The 12,590-nt window shown below is 37.4% G+C and overlaps 1 protein-coding gene across 5 annotated transcripts in view; it reads left to right on the forward strand.

Annotated features, from left to right (window-relative positions):
• Positions 1-12,590, forward strand: part of MBOAT2 (membrane bound O-acyltransferase domain containing 2) — a 94,607-nt gene that overhangs the window by 48,405 nt on the left and 33,612 nt on the right. For 3 of the 5 annotated variants that reach the window (XM_042033054.1, XM_042033055.1, XM_042033058.1), the window contains one exon: positions 11,317-11,412. In XM_042033054.1, the coding sequence (XP_041888988.1) occupies positions 11,317-11,412 (96 nt within the window). Of the gene's footprint in view, positions 1-6,813; positions 6,897-11,316; positions 11,413-12,590 lie in introns of those variants that run through there. The other 2 variants (XM_042033056.1, XM_042033057.1) reach the window with 2 other exon arrangements.

Raw genomic sequence — 12,590 nt, forward strand, 5'->3', positions numbered from 1 at the left:
ATGAGGAAAGGCTGAAAGAACTGGGTTTGTTCAGTCTTGAGAAAAGAAAGTTCGGGGAGAACTTATCACCATATTCCAATATTTAAAAGGTGGCTACAGAGAAAATGGAGATTGGATTCCTTGAAAAAAAAGAAAAAAATGAGGTGTAATGGGTACAAGTTACTCCTGAGGAGATTCCAACTAGACATAAGAAGAAAATTTTTCACAGTGAGAACAATCAAGCGTTAAAGTAATCTCTTCAGTGTAGTGGTGGGTTCCCCAATATCAGGCACTTTCAAGACTGTGCTTTTGCCGGGAAAGGTTGGATCAGGTTGATTCTAGTGGTCCCTTCCAATTTGGTATTCTATGATCCTGTAATTCAGTTCAATGAATCGTAGTCTATAACGTGTAATCTAGACTTCATCTGTAACATGTAATCTATATCTATAACTTGCTCATGGATTGCTCTTGTGCACTAGGTGTTTCTCTGTGTGTTATGTAGATGGGGCAGTCAGAGGGATTGAAATAGCTCTGTAAATTTAGCAACTTAATATCAAAGTTCTGTGGATTTATACAATGGGAATTTGAATGCCTAGAGAACAGCTGTATAAATAGGAACACTGCATTTGTGGATCTTGGTTTAAACCACCTGTTTGTAATCATATGATGAGTCTGTGATAGGTTTCCCAGGCTGCTGGAGTCCTCTTCCTTGATTCTGCCTGTCTGTGCTGGCTGTTCAGTGGTGTTATGGTGAATTGTCTAATGTGCAGTAGGACCTTTCCTGCTGTAATCAATAATTTTCTTCTATACGTATATAACATGTATTTCTTGCTATGAACAAAAAGTTATAAACTATATCTTGTAAATTACTTTTTAAACTGTTGCTCTAAGTTTAACAAACTCTGAAGTGATATTTGGCTTTTAATAAATACAGAGTTTTTCACTGTATAGTGGCTAGAATTAGGATGAAAAAGAAATTTGAGCATATTTCCTAATTCAGAATTGTACCAGTCATGAAAAGCACAAATTAAGATGAACTCTCTTCTTAGTCTCTTTTTTGTACTTCAGGTTTAAAATTCATAGATGTCTCTTTAGAATTCTCTTGTGATTTTTGTGTTACCTGTAGATAAAAGAACTTACGTAATAAAAATTTTCACAAAGGAAGCTTTGAGCTGGCAAAATGATTGCCGATGTCTTCTTTGTGTGTAACTTGCAGTCTCTAGACACTTCTGCTAGCAGCAGAAGATTTTGTTCATTGATAAATCAGTGTTGCAAAAGATGTGGGAGTGTGAAGTTCATTTGTTTGGACACCCTGTTTGTGATGAAAAAAAGTGGTCTTAGCCTGCATAAAGAATGACTCATTGTGTTTGGTCGTATCCCTACTTGTACAAAACAGAAGAAACCAGCAGTATGAGGAAATTTCCAGATAGCGAGTGTGAAAAGTGTTTGAATGCTGGGAGAAAGAAATTGTTGAAGTAAGGTTGATTATTATTTATTTTCTTCAGAGAATCTTAAGTGGCTTTTCTCTGTTATGTAAATTCAGTGAACTGAAGGTTGAGGTCTATGGTGAGTTCTAGGAAATGTAAGAGAGAGAATCACACAGGAAGGTAATGGAACAACTTGATGAGGAATGATAGACAAATGGCAGTAATATGGGTATACATATAGGTGAATAATTCATGATTTTAATCTCATTTCTCAAAGGATAATTGATGAACAACCTGAAATGCCTTATTCCTCTTAGCATTGACATGAAGACTGCCTTTTAACAGAAATGTAGCATCTTCTACTAGCATATATTGTGATTAAATCTACACAAAAGTATCTATTAGTGGACTTCATACAACATATTGTGAGGGACAGATCATATGATTAATTTGTCTGGAATAAAGTGAGCCATTCTGATTTTTAAAATTTATTTTTAATAAATTGTGAGGTAATTTGATTGCACTGGGCATTTAAAGGGAAATTTTTGAAGGGTATTAGAAAATGACAAACATGAGTGGTCTCTACTGAAGAGCAGGGAGGTGACAAAACAGAGTGCAAGCAGTTCAGTGGCTGTGGTACACCAAAAGTGCAGCTAAGGTCAAATATGCATGAAATAGGATCAAGACAGTACCCCAATAAATCAAAAATTTAAAAAGGTATGGGTTATATAAATACAAATATGTATTATATGTACATACATTCTTGGAGAACATAGTTACTTCCTAATTTAAAGATCATAAATGTAGCTTTGTGTAATATGGTTTGCCCGTGGTTGACAGTTCCATAAAGTGATTGTACCATGACTTGGATTGTCATTGAGTAGTTTAATTTTTTTTTTTTTTTTTAGGTTTTCCATTGCTAATTGGAAGCATGAAGAATGTTCCAAAAAAAAATGCAAGGCTTTTTCATAATGGGGTCCTTGTGTATTGCATATAATTCTTTTTTGTGGAGTATCTCAAATTCATCCCTGGAAATAGTCAATAGTGATTCTCACATGCGGGAGAAAAATCTACACGAAAATAGAAGTTACCATCCTCTCTTCCTGTGTCAGGCTTTATCACTGAGCAAAGAAAATGGAGCTACCCACAGGTTTTCTCCTGACTGAGAGCAGGAAACAGCTGACTTAAGTCTCTGCGTGTGTTTTTGCAGGACTGTATGACAAATACTGTGACAGTGGTGACGTTGATGTGTCATGTGAATGTTATATACATCGGCATGCGCTGATTAAAGGATGCAGAAGATAGGAAATTGTAGCGATGCTTTAACTTAGCTGGGGGACGGGGATTGGACAGAAATGAAACAAGTCATCTGAAGGGATAGGTCTTTCCAGGTTAAAGGAATGTTAAGCATTGGAGAAAAGCAGGCATGTCATTTAGGCTATATTTTAAGTGAATCATATTTTTCAGAAATGGTTTTATTTGTTTCAGAAATGTTTTATTGTGGCCATTGTGCTGTTTGAGATGTGTGTCTGATTGTAAGATGGTGTAAATAGCTCAGCAAGGTATAGGGCTGCAGTGTTGGTGCAGGTCTGACCAGCTGTGGGGCTTGCAGTTGATTCACTACCCTGCTGAAAACAAAGAATTGTTTGATTCCTTCCTAGAGGCAAAGCAAGAAATAGGGTGGAAAATATAAATACCATCATCCCCTCTGATAAAATACTCCTCTGTAGGGCATTTTGTTTTGCAAATAGTTTAAAAGAAAATGCAGCTGCATTAGGTTGTTAGCACAAACTCCTGGCTTTCCTTTGGTCTTGGAATCATTAAAATACTTGGTTTCTGTAACTAAATTTGATTCCTGTGGCCTTTTGTTTTGCACTCTCCTTGCAGGGAGTTGGGTTGTTTATTAATCTGCTGGCTGCTCTGTGTACTGATTCTGGCTGCACAACTACCTTCTCAGCAAATCATATCCCGTATGTTTCCCAGCTGCTGCCATCCTTAACACATGCAGAAAATGTCTCCTGGCTGGCTGAACACAAGTTCCAGCTGGTATCACCTCGTGACTGAGCAAACCTCCCCTCTCTCTCCTGGCAGTGTTGCAGCCACTCTGGTTCTCTGCCTCAGGTGGTGTGTCTCAAGGCAAAGATGTGGGGCTGCAGCAGAGCCTGGGGGGCTGAGGCAGCTGGGAATCTGCTCCATTCAGCCAGGAAGGAGCGACAGCTCCTTCCCCACAGAACGTGGGGATGTGCATGGGGCACGAGGGGGTGTGTAGCTAGAGCAGGGTGATGAGTGGGTGAATGGAAATAACAGCTCCCTCTTATCTTCATCCAAGATGATACTTGCCAAGTACCGAGTTAACAGCAGTGATAGGTTTAATGATTGACCTTGCTATTATTGTTTTGCCGTCAGAGAACTTGTTCTGTTAAACTACCTGTAAGTTCTCGTATAAAACTTACTGGTCCACTGAAATAGAATTATTTAGTCCTACAAAATATTTTGTGTTTAGTAGTTCTAGTTTACCATTTCTAAACCATTATGGCTATTAGGCCTGTCCTTTAAAATAGCGCTTGCAGTAGTCCCATTATTGTCAATGTTGTGTGATATTTTTATTTCCTTAAAAATACTCTCAGAAACTACTAGGAGACCATTTTCTGACTCTGTGGTCTATGGGTTTCTGCTGGTTTGCAAAATTAATGATACTGGGCACAGTTCTGGTGTTTGAAGAAAAGTTACTTATGTATCACATAGAAGAAAGAGGAAGCATAAAATTGCTTGCATGCTGTGATGCTGAAACATCCTATACCTAGGCAAATATTATGTAGAAAAATGAGTGAACAGATGAAAATTCATAGCACCAGCATGTCAGCTATTTGTTTTCTGAGTTATGAGTACTCATTTTTGTTAGAAGATCTCAAGATTCTGCTTCCTTCATCAAGGCTTTGTAAGGTAGATTCCAGCATCTGCTTATACAGATTTTGTGTTGTGAAGCTGTTAGGCTTTCTTCTTTGTGTTTTTAAGTGCTCTATACTACTGTCAACTTTCTAAAATGCAAAGGTCAGACTTTCTGCTCTTATCTGCGTTGTTTACTGTTATACTTTCAAGTGATTGCAGAAATAGGGGTTGATATGACACAGTGTGGATTTTCAAGTGAGAGAGCACTTAGGTGACCCCTCATGTCTCATCTTAGTTTAACATTACAGTTTTGGACATAGTCAACTTCAGCTCTCAGCTTTGAGTTTTCTAGGGGATCAAATCAAGTTTTCTATTTCCACTCTTCCTAGTTCTGTGTTCCTTTTGGAGTCTTACAGGAGGAATATATCGCACAATACATTTCTTCCGTTCCAGGGAAGATGTGAAAGCACCCTCCCTCCTGCGTGTCTTCTGTTGTAGATGTTTCTCCAATTTACAAGAGTCTGAAGCTGGTCTCCTTGTCCTTGAGGTGTTCCAGAATTGAAGAGAGCAGGGTGAGAGGTTGGAAAGCAAGAGAATGTAAAGTTAGGGAGCGTGTAGAAGGTCTGAAGTGGTTTTGCATGCATTTTTGGTGGGAATATCTGTGTTGCATTTGTCATGTATTAATGTTGCATTTGGAATATAGCCTGTAGCTATAACTGGAATGATAATTTAGTTTAGCTTGGTAAAGATTTACTTTACCAAGCCATTATGTTGCCATTAGGTGGCAAAACATCAAAATACATTAGTAAAGTGATAATGTCAGCAGCTGATCTGCAGTAAACAAACAGTCAAACGGTCACAAATAGTTCTGGGACAGTTGAGCTAATGAATCTTCATGTCCCCAGCCTTGTGTGTTTGTATGCAGGAAACCCATGGGTCTGGATGGCATTTTCTCTACTGGCTGAACAAACCCAGTGTGGGGCTTCCAATGCCAGGGTGTGGGCCTGGTGTGGACCAGCTCAGCAGGGCTCAGCACTGCAGTGACGGCAGGCCGAGCAAGTGCTGCTGGAGGCATGTGCAGCCCTCCTGCCCTGTGTGGTGTCAGGCTGTTGTTGGATCTAAATGCTGGAGAACTCTGCCCACTTGTTAAATGTGCCTTAAAATGGCTGTCAGACCCAAAAATCTTCAGCTGAGGGTGGAAAATGAATGGAATAGGATCGCCAGATTGCTTATTACCAAAGCATGATGGTATGAATGTTTCCTTCTCTGGAAATGGGCTCACAGACAGTCTGGTTTTGTCTTTTTAATTGTTGTTTATTCCAATGCATTTTGGATCTCCACTTGAAGTAATCAGAAGAGACAGACTAGTGTGTGAATCAGAGGCTTCTGAGTGGCTCAGAAGGATTAATATTGCTTGTATTTTAGAGGCACACACACTCTGAGTCTGTTATTGTTTACGTTATAAAACTAATAAATTTTCTAAGAAATACCAATTATGTATGTCAACAATGCATCCATACTACAGGAATTGTGTAAATAGGCATCTCTTTTTGGTGTAAAAACATTAGACTGGGGCAGAGTAGCTTACCTTGTGGCTCTTAGACAGTCAAAACGAAGCTAGTTCTAATCAGTATTTTTGTTGGCTTGTGCTGGATGATTGCAGAATTAGATGTTTAGCTGTGACACTTTGGACTTCTTTTTTTTTTGATGTACATTCTTCCCTTTGAAGTTTTGTAAGCAAATACTGTATGATCTAACTGTATAGAGTTTAATTTCTCTCTGTGAACAATGCAAACTGATTATGATAATTAGAATTAAAAAATTAATATAGCTGGATTTTAATAAGAATTCAGTTCTGGCCCTAGATGCAAGAATTTAATTTTTTTTAGGGTTTTTTTTTTTTTAATTTGGCATAATCTGTAGAAAAGCAAACAAGCAAACCCAGGCAGCAGCTTTCAGCACAGGGCTTGGGAAAACTCAGAGACTATTCTGTCACCTTTTCTAAAAATCAATGCAGTATAATGTTACGTGGTGTCTAGGTCTGCCTTTTGAAACTGAATAATTACACATTTAAAGAAAAAAGAAGTATTTTTTCCTAACATAATGGAAGAAGTAGATCTTGAGTCGACATGAAGCCTTTATTTCAAGGCTAAATCTGTAGTATGTGCCAACTAACTGGTAAGAAAGCACCCTCCGTTGACTGGTTTATTTAGCTTTCTTCCAGCAAAATAGCATATTGTGCTGTTGTCCTTCCACTGCATGAGAAGAGCCTAAAATAACAGAAGCTGTTATGACATCTCTCAAAGCCTGCCTTTGTCAAGGTCGCAGTTCTATTTTTGCTGTATTTTGTGCAAACAAAGATAGGTATGGTAGGAAAAAATATTTTATAACTGAGATGCTGAGTCCTCCAAAAGTGTAAAATAAAATAAAAGTGCAACTCCCACCCCTTGTTATGCAAAAACATAACATACATTGCCTGATTGTTAGCCTGGGTCTGTGTGCTGCTCAGCTTGCCATCAGCAGATACAAAGCTCTAGAAGTAACCTGTGGATATTCTTTCTAAACGAGCAACCCAAAATTTCTGAGGAATGCAGGTAAAAGGTGGGAGTTCTGCTTTTAAACCACATACATAATCTTTATATTCTTAAATATGTGGAATCTTTATATAAGTAGTTCTGCTGGCTCATTCAGTACTATCAAATTTGTATATAGTTATGGTGAAAATGTAGAAATTAACAGCTTTTTCTCAAGTGTATTTGGGGCAACAGAGGGTGGTAAAGATGAGAGTGTGCATTGGAGCCAGAAGTTGATAGAGGTGTAGTATGCTGAGGATTATTAAACATGTGGATGCTGGGCTTGCATCTGGGTCTATAAGGTGCTGATTGTTTGAGTGTGGAAGAAGACTGGGAAGCATCTTCTGTGCTTGTTCTGCTCATCTGCATTCCTGGGCATCTGTGTTTGAGCTCCTGCTGTGGGGAGGACACAGTTCTGGATCCTGGGCTGGATGGAGACTTTGCGTGTGCTAGTACTGCCACTGGTGTGGAGCCTTTATGTCCTTCTCTGTTGTAGGTGGTGTGGTGGGCAGGGTGGTTGCTGTGTCCTGCTTTTGACTGGGACAGGGTTCATTTTCTTCCTAGTAGCTGGTGCAGTGCTGTTCTTGGAGTTTAGTGTGACAATTGTGTTGATAACACACTGACATTTTGGTTGTAGCTAAGTAGTGCTTACTCTAAGTCAGATGCTTTTTAGTTTCCTATGCTCTGCCAGTGAGGAGGTGCACAAGAAACTGAGGAAGCACGGCCAGGACAGCTGACCTGAGCTGGCCAGAGGGATATTCCATACCATAGAGTGTCATGGTCGGTGTATAAACTGGGGGGAGTTACCTGGAAGGGGAGTTATCTGCTCCTCATAAGGAGGTGGTGAGCAATTGTACTGTGCATCACTTTTCTCTTAGGTTCTATTACTCTTTCTTCTCCTCCTTGTAATTTCAATTATTATTATCATCAGTATTAGTATATTTTTTATTATTATATCTAGTTGCACTTATTAAATTGTGCTTAACTCATGAGGTTCACCTCTTCTTTCTGGTTCTCCTTTACCATGTGGGTGGATGGTGGAGGCAGGAGCAATGCTGGTGTGAATGTTCTGTTGGGTGTGCTGAACTTGTGAGGGCAATAAAAAAGAGGAGTACAGGGATGAGATTGAAGTTTTCTGCATTAGCAGAAATGGTGCTTCAGGAGTCAACTCAATGTTAGCAGTAGAAAGTGTAATAGAAGTGTGTATCAGATTCCATCAGGATGTTTGGAGACTAAAGGAAAGTTCATGTAATGGGAAGGAACCGAACCCTGTATATGGGTACATGTGTGTTTGTGTGTGTATATATATACACATACAGATAGAATGAAGCTTTTTGGTTTTATATATGTACATACAGGTAAAAATTCCTGATATGTATGTTGCTTAATATTATTTGTCAAAAAGTGACTAGACAAAAAATAATGAATAGGACAATGTATTTCATTTGCTAATAAGAGATTTATTTGCCTTTTTAAAAAGAATAGAATTAGACATGTTCTCTTGATAGACACCTTCTGTAAAGAAGTACATGGAGAGACTGATTACTTAGTATTTTCTATATATTGTAATATTTATATGTATAGTTTAAGGTACTTCATTTATAATATGTTAGAATATGCTTTTTTAAAAGCATCGAGTAGTTTACTTGATGTATTTCTTTTTAAAGGAAAGATAGAATTTTATGGGTAGAACATATTAAATATTGTTTTTAGTGTTCTGAGAAGTTTAGAATTGTAAGGAATTGAAATGTAATATGGAATACCTGTACAAGAAAAGCCCTTCTATATAATAGGCTATCCAGTATTGTTTGCTTTATTTTTATTTTTTTAAAACTTTAAATCAGGAGTTAAACATATCACTGTGTTCTGCTTTCTGGTGCTCCATTGCTACGGTGTTTCCCAGATATGTCTGAATTTGTTGCATCTGTTGATAGATAACAGTAAGGTCATATTGACAAAGATCCTGGGAATTAGACATACTCTAAATGAATGTGTTTGTGCCTTTCTGTTATATAGTACAGTGTTCCTTGCAGGTCAGTTTGTCTAACAGTTACTTGTAATAGTAACAATGTTGTGACTTGCTTGTAGCTTTTAATGTTCAGTGTGAAATACTTTTGTCTTTCTGGTCACAAAAACATTATTCAGTGAAAAGCAAGTATAGGGTAACATTGACTTTCAAGACCAATTGCTTTTCTACTGGAGGAGAAACTTTAGCCTTGGCTAAAACTTGCATTTATGTGCAGCCCGTAATTAGTTTGTAGTTGGGTAAAACTTGATGTGTTTGAGCTCTGCAAAACTTTACTCAATTTTCTGATCTAAGGGGAGTTTTTGGTGAATGAATCATTGAAGAGAGTAAGAAACGTGTAGTTAAGAGTACTTAAGAAAGTTCTCAAAGCATTTTAGGTTAGTTTTGAATTTTTTAAAGTAGAGGTGGGTTTATATGAGAGTTAGGATGATCAGCAAGTTGCACTACAAACCTGCAGAAGAAACAACAGGAATGATGTAAGCTGTTGTAAACCTTTTAAGTTTCTTTTAGGGAGAACGTATTGCTGCACTTTGCCTGATTAAATGACATTTCTCATCAACGAGGGATGTGATGTGGCATGACTAACGTGCAGAGATGCAATTGGAAGTTGAAAAGCATTGTATGGGTTGCAAGTTCCTGTGTTTTACTCAACAATCAAAAATTTGCAGTCTTCCATCAGTGTGTAATTTGGAGCTGTGGCTGATGTAGCTGGAAGGTAGTTAAGATTCATAGCTGTGTTTGGAGAGTGCAACATAGCAGCAAATTTTACTGCTCTGTTGGAAGACAGCTTTTGTTTTAGACTGAAAAATGAAATTTGGAATCTAATCAAGAAGTTTAGGTGTTTTGGTTTTTTTTCCTCCCATTTCTGCACTATGACTTCAGTGTGGATTTAACTGAATGTTGTGAGAAACCCCTACCATGTTGGTCATGATGACTAATATTTATTTCATATAATTGTGGATTACTTTTAATTGAATTTTAAAGGACATCTAGTCCACCCTGCAATGAGAAGGAACATCTTCAACCTAGATCAGGTTGTTCAGAGCCTTATTCAACCTGACCCTGAATGTTTCCAGGGATGGGGCATCTGCCACCTCTCTGGGCGACCTGTGCCAGCGTATTCTTACTATGAACACTTTTGTACCACTTAGTCACCCAGCAGAGTACTGTTTCTGAATTGTTAATGTTAATGAAAACAGAAAACAAACTATTGCTGAAACAGACCCTCTAAAACTATTTTTTTCACCGAAACAGATGTAATTTAATGGTATATGAGGTAATCTGTAATTTCAAAGTTGGATGTTTTAATACATTAAATGGTATATATCTAGCACATTTTTCAGTTAAAGGTTAACCTGCAAGTGTTCTGTGTAGCAACTGTCAGATTGAAGAATAATTTCTAAGACCTTAGATTTTCTTATGTTAAGAAGGTTTTGCGAAATATTTATCTGGAAAAGAAAGGAAAGTCATGTTCCAAGGTCTTCTTGCAGTGTCCCTCACTAGTTCACCTAAATCCAGTCCTGGCTGTGATTTTCAGTTTGTTGTATGAATATTTTCATTCTAACTGGATTTTGGATGCGTTATATGGTCTGCTGTAGGGATTGCACATCAGTCTTGTGGACATGAAATAAAGACTGTACAGTTCGTACATTAAAATCCTAAAGGATTAGTTAAGTTCCTGGTGGCATTCACTGTCTTTTTGGACTTCAAAGAATATCTGGCAGATTTTGTGAGGTATCAAATCAGTTCTCACTAGTGTGTTGTTGAGAAAATGGTATGTAAAACTAATTTTATCATACATATAACACTTTTATAAGGTGGTTCATATATGTGTTTTTTCTTAGATTTGCTCAGGACCAGCTTAACAGAAGACAAAAGGCATCCTGTTCTTTTTTCACTGAGCTATGTTTTAATATGTGTATTTTAAAATTAATTGCCTTTTCCAGTTCCTTCAAAAACAGCAGCAATAGTATTTGTGGTACTGAATTTTGAATGCATAGCAGTACATGCAATGGAAATTATTTGATATATCATTTTCCAAACTTCTGTAGTCATACAGACAAAAATAAACTCTGAACTACAAAAACAACAGATAATTTTTTCTGTATAGGACTTCCAGTTTTTACAGTGGTGCTTAAAATTATAAATTCTAGGCTTTATTTATGTGAATAAATATTTTGGGTAATGACAACAGAATTTATATGGTTCTACTACACACTTTTAAAATAAAAAAGTACATGCTTGCATAAAATAAACATTACCAAAGAACCCCTCAGGCAGAATAAAAGTGTAATTACAAATTTCTATTATGTAAAATTCACTAAAAATAATTGGAGATTAAACTCTATTTAAAAGGTACTTTATTCAGTGGAGAAATGTTTATGATTTTTAATTGAAATTTTTTTCCCCATTTTCTTTCTAGGTATTGCTTTGTTTTCGCTTTAGGATACCTCACTGTGTGCCAAATTACTAGGGTCTATATCTTTGATTATGGACAGTATTCTGCTGATTTTTCTGGGTAAGGAGAAAAATAATCTTTCCTTCTCAGTGATACTGTATCTGTTGTTGCAGGAGGTTTTTTATTGGTTCTCCAGGCCCCCCCCCCAGTTAATTGTGTCGACCTTTAAAACTTTGGAAGAAAGCTGAGCATGTATGTGCAATTGGCACACATGCAAATATGTAAGTAACTGTGCTTTAATCATACAAACTGAGAATTTTTGTTAACAGTTGTGTCTTGTTAGAACCACCAAGGTGTTATCTGTTGCCTCCTGTTCCTGTCTGAATGGCATAAAGGATTTGGTGACTATGGGAATTTTTTCTCTTTGGGTCTTCCCTTAAAGTCTCTGCTACCATCTTTGACAGCATGATGAACCTTGAATTGTGTCTGGTGTACTTGCTTGCCTGGCACAGTCTAATACTACTTTTTGAGGAAAATCTGAATATTTTATGGAATTTAGCTTTTAGCTTCTTTCTTTTTTGGTTTTATGTTAAATGTTCCAGAAGGAGAAAGCTAAGGAGACAGGTACCTGGATGGTGAGGTAGTCACAGATTCCTTGGAAGCAGGAAGTTTTGTCTCTATGTGCCTTCATTATATATAGTGAACTGTATAGGAGCAAAACAGAATTAAATAGGCAAAATAAAAATAAACCATATTGGTAATTCTTCTTTCTGCTGCAGACCCAGAGATGTGAAGCACAACATTTCTTATAAACAAGTTTGCTACTGTGATAGTGCTTTTGTTGATTTAAAGGACAGTGTGTATTCTAGGGGAAAAAAAGAAATGGGGGAGTATTTGCTAGTCTGCTTAAAATAATGCATTAAATACTTTCCAGGGATACTTTGAGTGGCAGTGGTCTTCGTAGTTTAACATTACCTGTGGTAGAGTTGTACTTGTTAGCTTTGTTACTTCTCAGTCTTTATTGGGAACAGGCATATAGTCCAGGAAATTAACTTGTAGGCTGAAGCCAAAAGCTCTTATGGTTGAGTTCATCTTTTCTGTCATCTTTATCTTCTTACCTTCCGAAACATCTTTCTACATTTGTCTTACATCCAAGCGTCTGCCTTCAAGCCAGATATCCAAGTTCCAGTTGTAGTCAGCAGAGATGTGATCGATGTGGACAGTAAAGCCTGGAGGGCATTTCAGCTGACCCAGCACTAAATATCTACCTGAGTGTGAACTGGGTCATTTGTCAGATG

This window comes from Corvus kubaryi, unplaced genomic scaffold (genome assembly GCF_017639235.1).
Source record: "Corvus kubaryi isolate FWS band 111438036 unplaced genomic scaffold, C.kubaryi_AGA036_p1.0 37354, whole genome shotgun sequence".
Classification (NCBI taxonomy): Eukaryota; Metazoa; Chordata; class Aves; order Passeriformes; family Corvidae; genus Corvus; species Corvus kubaryi.